The following is a 12,413-nucleotide window of genomic DNA, read 5'->3' as shown; positions in this document are numbered from 1 at the left end:
TGTAACTACAAGCACTATCTAACAGCAAAGAAAACAAAACACGGAGTCATGCACAAATAGGTTAGAAGTCTGACAGATTTGGACAAATTTTCCTGAGCAAATACCTGTTGTGTCTTCCTGCCCTAAAGGCTGATCTAGTCTGAGCTGGAATAGGACTTCAGGTTTTTTACATCTTTAGAGCAGACCTTAGAGTACCTTTAGAGCTTTTAGATAACTAAGGCCAAGTCAGAGCAGAACCAAAATAACACCTTATCTCAACCCTCAAAATAGTGTCAGAAGAGGCTCAGCTTATGAACTGTGTAGAAATAATTTAGGATTCTGTGTTTCTCAATAGGGGTGCTATTGCCAGTTTGGATGGGACAACTCTTAGTTCTGGAGGACTACCTTACCTTATGAGCCATCTCCAATGGCTCACCACCTTTGATTAGTATGCCATTTTGAGCGCCTACTCCTGTACCCACCATCACGGCAGTTGGAGTGGCCAGTCCCAGTGAACAGGGGCATGCGATGCACAGAACTGTGATCGAGGCTTGGAAAGCAAAGCGTATTATCGTTTCTGTTCGGGAGATACTTCTGTTGTAGCCCTTGAGAAGAAAGGCATGGATTTGGATTATTGACTTAGAGCTGTATAAAACAAAAGGAACAAAGCTTAACTCTATTTACATAAAACTATAGTTTTGGAGTCACACATAATTCTACTTAACTGCAAACATGTTTTAGTTACTAGTAAGAAAGTACTTTTTTTCTTTTATGGTATAAAAAGTTGTGACATAACTGGGCAAACAAGCCACAGTCCTAAAATCAAGATTTCAGTTTTGCTGATTCAAGAATTACAAAACTATGGAGTGAATATGAGGAACATAAAAGTCAGCTTCTCCCACCCATATTGAGAATAAGCTTTTTCATTAGGGACTTTCAAAAATAGCTGCAAACATGGGACCTAATTCTCAACAAGTGTGATCCTGAACAAAAAGAATTCTGTATTTCTATATACACTAAGACCATATCTCTGTCCTTCACACTATTCTTTAAAGACAATGGAAAAAATCACCCAGCTTGAAAAGGTTGCTTAATCATATTTCAATAAAATTCTTTTGGACAAAACAAAGTGAACTGAGTATCTGGTAGTATAGCTCTTAGTGACATTGAATATTTGCTTGTGTGGGTAAATATGATTGACAGTATTAGGGGAAATCTCCTCAGACCCCCTGAACTCATAAGAAAAATTTCTGAAGGATACACATTCCAAAATGCTTTCAGCAATCCTCTTGTTCAATGAGTACTTAACCAATGTGAACCATTTAAAGAAACTTTTTTATATTATGGCATAGATACATAGTTGTTACAGTTCTACCTTTTCTTTAATTGAAGGGACAAACAGCATGAAACAGTATACAGCATGGCATTTTTAAAAGAAACACAACAAAGTAAGACTTTCTTAGTAATAATGGTTTTACAGTGCTAGGTTCTTACTAAGTTCTCAAATACTTTAAGTGTTCACCTAAGAGTTTTATACACACACACACACATACATAGAAACAGATTTGGAAGGGATTTTCAGACATCTAAGCTTATGCTTTCATATATGTCATTATGTGTATGTTTTCACCTACACTAATTTCAATCCTGAAATTTAGGTATTATTATCACTATACTGCAGATGACAAAACTGGGGTTAAGAGAAGTTAAGTGACTTCAAGGTTTTATCTCTAATATGAAGCACAGTCAAGATCTACTTTACCACTTTATGTATGACATCATACTTTAGAGACTATCACAGAACTAGAATGAAGAAGACACTAATATTTATAAAGCATTTAATAAATTATAAAATGTTTCTAATATGATCATCTTATTTAACCTTTACAATGACTGCAAGCTATGTTGGATGTGAATTATTAAAATCTCACTTTACAGATGAGGAAATTGAAGCTCAAGGAGAAATTAAGTTGACCTAAGATCACACTGATGATATGTGGCAGAGCTGAGATCCCAAGGTTTCTCTCAATATTTCTATAGTCCTTTGTGAAAGCAAAATCATGCTGGGACTGAGACTAAATATAAAACGTGAAAGTTCAGTACAGGAATACCTCAGAGATATTGTGGGTTCAGTTCCAGACCACCAAAATAAAGTAAATATTCCAATAAAGTGAGTTACATGAATTTTTAGGTTTCCCAGTGAATATAAAAGTTACGTTTACACTATATTGTAGTCTAGTAAGTGTGCAATAGCATTATGTCTAAAAAAAACAATGTATATATCTTAATTAAAAAATAATGCTGTTGGAAAAATGGCATCAATAGATTTGCTCAACACAGGGTTGCCACAAAACCTTCAATTTGTAAAAAACACAACATCTGCAAAGCGCAATCAAGCAAAATGAAATAAAATGAGGTATTCCTGTACTTCTTTTTGGAAAATCACAAGTCATAATGAAAAAAATCTTTCCAAAAGGAAATCTTTTCTATTTACAGAGATGCTAATGTTTTTCTTTCACTCCAGTCTGTTAAAGATACTAGTCATTACTAAAGTTATTTTCCAATTAATTACTTATGCAAAAGATTCACAAACTGTTTTACATGACAAAGAGGTGTTATAAGTCACTTACAGGAAAGTAGGTTTCCACAATTTCAAAATTCAGAAATCCAATTATAATCCAAACCAAAAGGGTAACAATGGAAATGATAACAATAAAAGGAACAAAGTAGCCACTGAGTTTGTCTGCAAACTGCTGGATAGGAGCCTAAAATTAAAAAAAAAAAATAATGATAATAATATGTATATCAAAGTCTCCTTTTTTGATAATGAATACAGGGTATAGTATTGAGCACAAACAAATACTTTAATGAACTTCATATTAATACAACTAGAAATAAAGGAAATTATAAAAACTAGATCAAGATTGATACTGAGTGAGCTTTAAAGCAAATACTTTCTGTTTCTCCTAGGGAGTTAAATTACCTTTGATGTTTGTGCCTCCTCCACAAGTTTGACAATTTGAGAAAGGGTTGTGTCTGCTCCAACATGGGTTGCACGGATAAGGAGTGACCCATTCTGGTTAATGGAACCAGCAATCACTGTGCTGCCAGATTTCTTAGCCACAGGCATTGCCTCCCCTATACAAGAAGTAAAGATAGATTTAGGGAGCATAAATAAATACTATCTTGAAATATACCATTATTTGTTTATCATCAAAAAATATCTCGATAGGAGATTCTTACCTCATGAAATAGAATCTGGACAAATGCCTACGTGAAAGTTGCCCTTTCTTTTTCCTTATGTTAGTTCTGGGCCAAACCCAAGGATGTATATTTTAAACCAGAAAGACCTAATGTGTTAGCTCTTAGTGGCAGGTACTTTTGGAGCTTCACCCTAGTCTTAGAGCACTGGTTTTCAACCTGTTTCCAAGGAGCATTTAGAAATGTAGGAGAGAGTTCTCATTTGTACTAATTACTGGTGGGGCATGGGGTGCTGCTACTCCAATTTAGTGGGTCAGGGACACTAAATGCACCACGTGTACAACAGTCCCACAGAACTACGAACTGTCCCCAACCAAACTGGCAATAGTACCCCTATTGAGAAATACAGAATCCTAAATTATTTCCACACGGTTCATAAGCTGAGCCTCTTCGGCACTATCCTGAGGGTTGAGGTAGGAAAGGTGTTATTTTGGTTCTGCTCTGGCTTGGCCTTAGTCATCTAGGAGCTCTAAAACTACTCTAGACCTACTCTCTTTAGAGCAGGACTTAATGTAGAAAACCTGAAGTCCTAGCCCAGCTCAGACTAGATTGATCTTTAAAGCGGGAAGACACAATAGGTATTTGCTCAGGAAAATCTGCCAAAGTCTACTGGGCTCTACAGCAAAATGAGACAACTTCCTCTGGTCATACATTGCTAGTAACTAACAATGTTGAGTGAAAAGAGCCTTCAATAGCATAACTAAAACCACAAGGTAAATCTACCGAAACTGATTTAATACAGTCTTAAAAAGAAACCATATTCTCTTTGCATATTATTTACTCATTTCATAGTTTCTACAAAAGCTTTTCAACTTTCATGCCTATTCTTAATTAACACTTTGGATTAACTTCACTTTCATGTCATGATCCTCTGAAAGAACATACCTGTGATGAGGGACTCATCCACCATAGAATGGCCTTCAATAACACGACCATCCACTGGAAATTTGCCTCCTGGAACCACTTTAATGATGTCTCCACGTTGTACAAGTTCCACATCCACTTGTTCTTCACTGGATATGAGTAAAAATAAAAAGCATCATGACAATATGCTTCTCCTTCTGATCTTTCCATGTAAGCTTTTTAGTTCATATCAAGCTTGTGGCTCCATAATTGCTACCAATGGAAGTTAGAACCAACATTTAAGCCAGGAACTACAATGGCCGTCCTTTTCACTGTTGGGGAATAGCTCAGTGCCTGGCACAAAGTAGCACTCTAAATATTTGTTGAATGGTCAATGGACAAATAAGTGAAACCTTTATAAATAATATAATGAGTTTTATTTAATAAAACAATTTACTTGTTGTGTAAAATTGCCTAAATCATCTTATGAGGAAAGAAATGAGAAACACAAAACAATGAAATCTAATCAAGCTTTAGCTCTAACTTCCAGTTTACAGATAGTTACAGGAGTTATAGAACAAGTTAAATGATTCCAGAAGGAAGCAGAGATAAATTCAGACTGTGGGATATTCTACAGGACAATTGATAGATGTTTCTGTAACAAGTCAATTGTATGAAGAGGGAGGAATGGGGTAGGAAGGAGGGACGGAGAACTGGAGGGAGGAGCTGTTCTAGATCAAAACAAACATGTCAGGAGAAAGACAAATACTGTATGATATGACTTACATACAGAGTATAAAAATACAACAAACTAGTGAATATAACAAAAAAGAAGCAGAATCACAGACACAGAGAACAAACTAGTGGTTACCAGTGGAGAGATGGAAAGGGGGAAGGGCACTATAGAGTTAGGGAGTTAAGAGGTACAAACTATTATGTATAAAAAAAGCTATAAGGATTTATTGTACAGCACAGGGAATATAGCCAATATTTTACAATAACTGTAAATGAATTATAACCATTGAAAATTGTTAATCACTATATTGTACACCTGCAACTTATATAATATTGTACATCAACTATAATGCAATACAAATACAGTGATGCAGGGACCTTGTTTGAATTCCATTTCAAACAAAGAAACATTTTGGAGACAACAGAAGAAATGTGAATATGACTGTGTATTAGATCATACTAAAGAATTATTGTTCATTTTATTAAATGTGATATGGTAAGAATATCTCCTTTTTTAGAAATACTATGGGAATATCTGTAGTAAAATCATATGACTGGGATGTACTTTAAAATACTATTGCTACAAATAAAAGAAAGACAGGAATGCATAGATGAAGCAAAGTGTGGCAAAATGTGAATAATTGTTAAATCTGGAAGATAGATTATGTGGATTCATTATAACCTCTCTATCTCTGTGCATATTTTATATTTTTCATAAGAAGTTTAAAAAGAGGAGGGAGAATGAAGATAAATACCTCAAGAGGATATTATCAGAGCCAAGAGTAACAATAGTTGCTTCTGTAGCTTGTAATGAAATTAGTTTGGCAAGAGCCTCTGATGTTTTGCCCTATGAATTTAAAGAAACATGTTAACAATGCTAAGGAAGAAAAAGGCTTATGTAAAATAAAGATACAATCTTTAACATTTACCTAAAAGACAGCTTTAGGAATGTTAATTCATTCAAATTAGAAAATTTTTCACTTCAAAAATAAGAAGTACACAAAATATAAAATGTATTATTAGGTATAATTTATAAATAAATAATGTAAATTAATAAGAAAAACATCACGAACCCAAAAGATACATGGGCAAAGGACATAAATGGGCAACTCATTTAAGAAGAAATATAATACCTGATACATGAAAAAATGTTTATCCCTGCTATTAATGGAAGAAGTGCAAACTAAAGCAACTCTACGATGCCATTTAATGCCTACTAATTTAGCAAGAATTTAGATAAGAGTCAGTGCTGATGGATGAAGTTGTAGCAAAACTACTTCACTAACATACCTGTAATGGCAAAAATTAAGATTAGTAGCATGAGCCATAGAAAGATTTATGCCCTTTATAAATATCCTTATATCCTTTGTAATTTATCCTAAGATACTAATTCAACAGAAATAACTATTAAACATGAATATGTTTAATGCAGGATTATCTAAACTTATACAGTGGAAACAATCTAACTGAGAATAAAACCAGAACAGTTTAGTAAATTAAAGCACACTGATTTGAGAGAATAGTATTCAGAAATACTGAATAATTATCTAGACTGCAAAAATGGGAGGAAAACTTTATAGTGTTAAGGGTACAAAGTGGTAGGTATACAGTGTTTGCCACTCTGTAAAATATAAAGGTATGTGGAACAGGATTAGAAAGTAATTTCCATTACAGCATGGGATAATGGGTAAATTATTTCCCATCATTATTATAAATCTTGTGGGCACACTAATTGTTCCATTAATAATGTGATATAAATAAAACAAGTACTTCTCAAATGTCTCTCCCTTAAAAATAAACATGGACATACTGTACAATCTACAGTACAAATTCCATAAATTTGGTGAATCTTCTAAAGGAATATTTAACCTAAAATACTGCCAAAACAAAAATGTTTCTTTCAGTACATGGTTAACTACATAAATGGATGTATATTTCCAATAATTGGTCTAGAATATACTACCGTCATTTATCCACCCAAGATTTGAACAAATGTCAATCTTTCTCACTTTACCTTTGCTATATGTTCCAGCCACCGGCCTAGTGCAATAAACACAAATAGCATAGGAGGAGTATCAAAGAAAGTAACAGGGTTCACTTTGGCTCTCTCATACATTGCAACCAGAAGAATAAACAAAGAATAAGCAAATGCAATGGTGGTTGCCAGCACAATCAGTACATCCATATTTGCAGTCTTATGCTTCAGTGCTTTGTAGGCCTGAATGTAGAAGTGCCAGCCTCCAAAAAACTGTAATATAGAAACAGTAATCATTGCTTTTTTAAAAATGCTGAAATTCACATATATACCTTAATAACTAAGATACAGTATCAATGGTAACTTCCTTTAGATTTCATCTAATCCATAAACAATAAGGAGAGATTTTAAGCTGAAACAATGTTTGTATTTTAGTAGATATGTGTGTGTAGGGATTCAAATGGCTGTATAAGCCCTTGGCAGCTGTCATCTGTGATCCAATGGATATTCCATAATATAAAGGAAGTTAAATAGTTCTTGGATTTTTCCTTTTAAAGCTAGGAAAAACAAGAACTAGGAAAATAATTCCAATCTTTTAAAAATGATTTTTTTATATAAAACTCACCTCCTTCTTTTCAAAATTCAACCTAAGTGGTATATCACAACCTATTGGATCTATTCACTGTTTTTGTTGAGAAACATAACTGAAAAGCTTATTTTTCATTAGTACAGAGAAATGTACTAAGATGTTTTTAAAATCTTTATTGCTTTTTATAAGGATCAGAAAAGGGAATATATCTATTAGATGGAAGTGTTCCACAGTAAAAGTTTACCTCAGAAGAAGGGCTGAAAACATACAGAGACTAATGAACTTAAGTGCCATAGAAAAATAACAAAAATAATAATATAATAATTATTATGGTTATTTTATAGAATAAATTAATTATAAATACCTTAAAATAGAATTTATTTATAATATAATTAATATAAATATAATGGAATTTATTATCTACTTTAACCACTCAGTTTAAGGTTCTTTTTGTAAAGCATCCAGCATAAAATGATCATACTTCTGGGTAGTATTTGTTTTGCAACTAAAATAGCCCCACCTGCCACATTTTAGCTATTTTTCATTAGTAACAAATATACTTGCTAACATTTCACTTGCCTGTACAGGTACACACAATAAAAAAGATAGCAAATTCATAATGGACAATCCTGGCAGGATCTGGCGCTCCAGGAACATAGAAGAATGAATGCTGATCATTTCTTCTTGGCTCATGTTCTGATTATGGTGAAGAGTTGCAAGGTGGTGGTCCATAACCATCATATATATCATCAGCCCCATTACAGGAATACAGAAAAACAGGCTCACAAGAAAGGCCCGTCGCCATCTTATAGAAAAGAAAAATCATTTGAGTAGGTAGCTAATGGTTAAAGATCCTATGTACTATAGGGAAATACAAATTGTGACCAATTCCCACCCAGTGTAAGGATGATATTGTAAACATTGACATGCTAACAGAATGTTAAACTTGTAACAAGGGGTCAAAAATCTGCTTTTTGCTGACATTCCAAAAGTACTTACTGTCTTATTTCTCGTTTATGGTCTAGGTGGCTTGCAGACCGGTCCTTCTTAACCAAAGAAGCTTCAAAACCTAAGCTCTAAGGAAATTCATAAGAGAACAATTATTTCACTGAATGTATCAATATCATGTACAGAAATTCTAAGCCATGGTATTGTCATTGAGGACAATGCAACTCAATTACTGAGTGTAAATACCCTGGGGAATACAAAGATGAAGTTGTGCTTCCTTCTCTTAATTACCTTTGTTCCTAATCTTTCATCTAAGAAATAAATATTTCCTCAACTCTAGCTAATGTCTATCCTACTGTTCTCAAACTATTGATCTAATTCAAGTGCTGTTGTTCTCTGGAGAGATTCTTATTATATCAAAAAGTAAATGAAAGCCTCCAATAAGTAATTTTGGAAAAAAGCTGAATCTATAACTTGGTCAGGCTGACAGAGTTTTTGATGATGTAATAAAGGAAGAATTTATCAGTAAAATCATAAATTTTGCTCTTAGAAAAGCATCTACTAGTACTGATGAATATTTATCACTTTATTTTTAATTTTAGTTTTGACATCTACCCATCCATCCCCTGAACAAGTACAGAAAACTGAATACTAGGCCATAAAAGCTATCACCATACTAAATATATTATACAAGAATTTGCAGTCTTTACTCTTGTTCTATCAGAAAAAAGGACACAAATGAAAAATTTCCTCAATAAAACAAAACGTTGAAAGAAAGTTACACCTAAGCAAGACTTATATGAGCATAGACAGTAACATACACTATTATTTTGAACTGCTAGGGAAAATGCTGCCATCTTACATTTGTTGGTCATGTAGCACAGTGAAAAGAACAAGCTTGAGCACTGGAGTTAGAAAGATTAGGCTCAGATTCCAGCTATGACACTTACTGGCTATGAGACTTTGGGTAAGTAACTTAACATCTCTTAACCTGAGTTTCCTCCAAATGAAGATGACAGCACTGTTGTGAGAATTAAATCAAGAGTTGAAGCTTTGCAATCTTGGTAACTGGCACATAGTAAATACTCACTAACACTACAGCTTCACAAAGATGTTAATGGTACTACGATCTACATTAACAGGCTCTTATCTGAACTATTAATATGCTTTTTAGATCATCAGAACACCAAATGCTATACCACACTGAAACTTTTAAAACACTTTCACATGTATTACCTCTAAGATTTACTGAAGAATACAGAATGAATTTGTCACAAAGAAAAAGGTTTGGTCTTTTAAATTTCTTACTTTAAATTAAAAAGATACCATTTGTGACAGGGAGGGTATAAGCTCAAGTGGCAGAGCACATGCTTAGCATACACAAAAGTCCTGGGTTCAATCTGTAGTACATCCTCTAAAAATAAATAAATAAGTAAACCTAACTATCTCCCCCTCAAAAATTTTATATAAATAAATAAGAAAAAAATATATCATTTGCTTTGACCTAACAAACAATAAAGCATCTGGCAGGATGCTTTACTTTCTTAGTGATTAATATGAATTTTACTCCTAACAAACTGTACTTTATTCACATTTTCTAGTTTTAAATGATCTGTGGTTCTACCTTAAGTCTGCTCCTGATTAACAGTGCTAATGTGCCTCTGCCTAACTCTTCCTGACAAAGACCAAAAAAAAAAGGACAGACATATTTACATTAAACTTCAAGACAGATATTCTCCACAGAGTAACAAAATAGTCAGATTTTTTCATTGTCTCTATCTGACACAAACCAGAAGTGATTCAAGGGAGTGCTGACTGAATAGGTGAGAACACAGAAATGCAAAGTGTTGGGACTTACTTCAATTGTATGAATAATATCTCTGGGACCAATAATTTCTGGATCATATTTAATATGTGCTTTGTTGGTTGCCAGGGCCACAGAGCAGTAGAAGATCCCTCTGTGTTTTGTGAGGGTAGACTCTATTTTATGTACACAGGAGGCACATGTCATTCCTCTCACCTGTTAAAGACAAAGGCTTTGTTATTTAGAAACATACTTTTTCCCTCTATTAAGTTTGTTATTACTTTAAACTAAAAGAACTCTTGTAACATGAGATTAAGATACAAGATCTTATCTGCACACTATTAATATGCTTTAAATTTGATTATTAGATCACTGTTTTTATATCACATTAAATAAATCTGCTCCCAGCTGCAAAAGGTTAAATAGAAGAGGATCTCATTAAAAGTCTCCCTCTTCTTGTTACCACTCAGTGATAGAGGACTTGACACCTATCATTGTTTCTTGTATTCAATGTCTTGCTTCCCTCTAAACTTCTTTCATATTGCTAAAGTATAAATATATACGTGTGTGTGTGTATGTATATGTGTATATATATACATATATATATACACACATATATATATCCTTTAATATTACTTCTGTTGATGGATGACAAAAGTGTTTTCTTTTGTTCAAAAATGTATTTTGCCCTATGTCTTGAATGCGGTTATACTTCAGTTGGGTATTAAATTCTAAAATGAAGAGGCAGGACTTCTGGAGTGAGGAACTCCTCACACAGCAAATCCTTTCCCCAAAGAATGATAAAACTGGCAAAGGTTTCAAAAACAACCATTGAAATACTATGGGAAATAACCAAAAAGAGTATATAGCAAATTACAAAGTATTTATTCAAGAATATCTACCTAAAGGATATCATTAATGGTGGAGTAAGGATTTCTGAAAATTCTCTCCTCCATAAAAGCAATGAAAAAACTGGCAAAAATTGTCAGAACCAAGTTTTTCAGGAAAGTTGAAAAAGAGGGAACCCTGTACACTGTTAGTGGGAATGTAAACTGGTGCAGCCACTGCAGAAAACAGTATGGACATTCTTTAAAAAACTAAAAATAGAACTACCATATGATCCGTTAATTCCAATTCTGGGTATATATATCCAAAGAAAACAAAAACACTAATTCGAAAAGATACATGTACCTCCATGTTCATAGCAGTATTATTTACAACTGCCAAGACATGGAAGCAACCTAAGTTCTATCAACAGATAAATGGATAAAGAAGATATTATACACACACACACACACACACACACACACACACACACACATACACACACAATGGAATACTACTCAGGCATAAAAAAGAATGAAATAATGCCACTTGGAACAACATGGATGATTTGGAAGGTATTATGCTTAGTGAAATAAATCAGAGAAAGACACTGTATCTTAATCATTTATATGTGGAATCTAAAAATAAAACAAATAGATGAATATAATAAACAGAAACAGACTCAGAGAATAAACTGGTGATTACCAATGGGGAGAGGGAAGGGGGAGGGGCAAGACAGGGACAGGGATTAAAAGGTACAAACTACTATGTATAAAATAAATAAGCTACAAGATAAATAACAAGGTCCTACTATATAGCACAGGGAACTATATTCAGTATCTTATAGTAACCTATAATGAAAAAGAATATATATGCGTACAACTGAATCACTATGCTGTACACGAGACCAACACAACATTGTAAATCAACTATACTTCAATTTAAAAAATTATAGGGGGAGGATAATAGCTCAATGGTAGAGCACATGCGCTTAGCATGCATGAGGTCCTGGGTTAAACCCTCAGTACCTACATTAAAAAAATTTATCCTACCATCAAATAAATAAATAAGCTACAAGGATTTATAGTACAGCACAGGAAATATAGCCAATATTTTATAATAACTTTAAATGGAATATAATCTATAAGAATGTTGAATCGCTATGTTGCACACCAGAAACTAATATATTATAAATAAACTATACCTCAATTTTTAAAAATTGATTTAAAAAGAAATCTGAAAATTAAACAAAAATAAAGCATAAATATAGGACAGAAATAGACTCATAGAGAATACAGACTTGTGGTTGCCAGGGGGGTGGAGGGTGGGAAGGGATAGACTGGGATTTCAAAATTGTAGAATAGATAAACAAGATTATACTGTATAGCACAGGGAAATATACACAAAATGTTATGATAACTCACAGAGAAAAAAATGTGACAATGAGTGTGTAT

At 33.4% G+C, this 12,413-nt stretch overlaps 1 protein-coding gene across 1 annotated transcript in view; it reads right to left on the bottom strand.

Annotated features, from left to right (window-relative positions):
• The window catches only part of ATP7A (ATPase copper transporting alpha), a 123,693-nt gene that overhangs the window by 26,160 nt on the left and 85,120 nt on the right, over positions 1-12,413 (bottom strand). The window contains exons 7-15 of the mRNA XM_032476119.1: positions 10,189-10,350; positions 8,382-8,458; positions 7,962-8,187; positions 6,833-7,066; positions 5,574-5,665; positions 4,126-4,253; positions 2,963-3,117; positions 2,610-2,744; positions 390-584 (exon numbers count right to left, since the gene is read on the bottom strand). Coding sequence (XP_032332010.1) covers positions 390-584; positions 2,610-2,744; positions 2,963-3,117; positions 4,126-4,253; positions 5,574-5,665; positions 6,833-7,066; positions 7,962-8,187; positions 8,382-8,458; positions 10,189-10,350 — 1,404 coding nt within the window. The remainder of the gene's footprint in view (positions 1-389; positions 585-2,609; positions 2,745-2,962; positions 3,118-4,125; positions 4,254-5,573; positions 5,666-6,832; positions 7,067-7,961; positions 8,188-8,381; positions 8,459-10,188; positions 10,351-12,413) is intronic.

Source organism: Camelus ferus, chromosome X, assembly GCF_009834535.1.
Source record: "Camelus ferus isolate YT-003-E chromosome X, BCGSAC_Cfer_1.0, whole genome shotgun sequence".
NCBI classification, from domain to species: domain Eukaryota; kingdom Metazoa; phylum Chordata; class Mammalia; order Artiodactyla; family Camelidae; genus Camelus; species Camelus ferus.
Note: the sequence above shows the minus strand (reverse complement) of the source record. Positions and strands in the feature narration are given on the sequence as shown.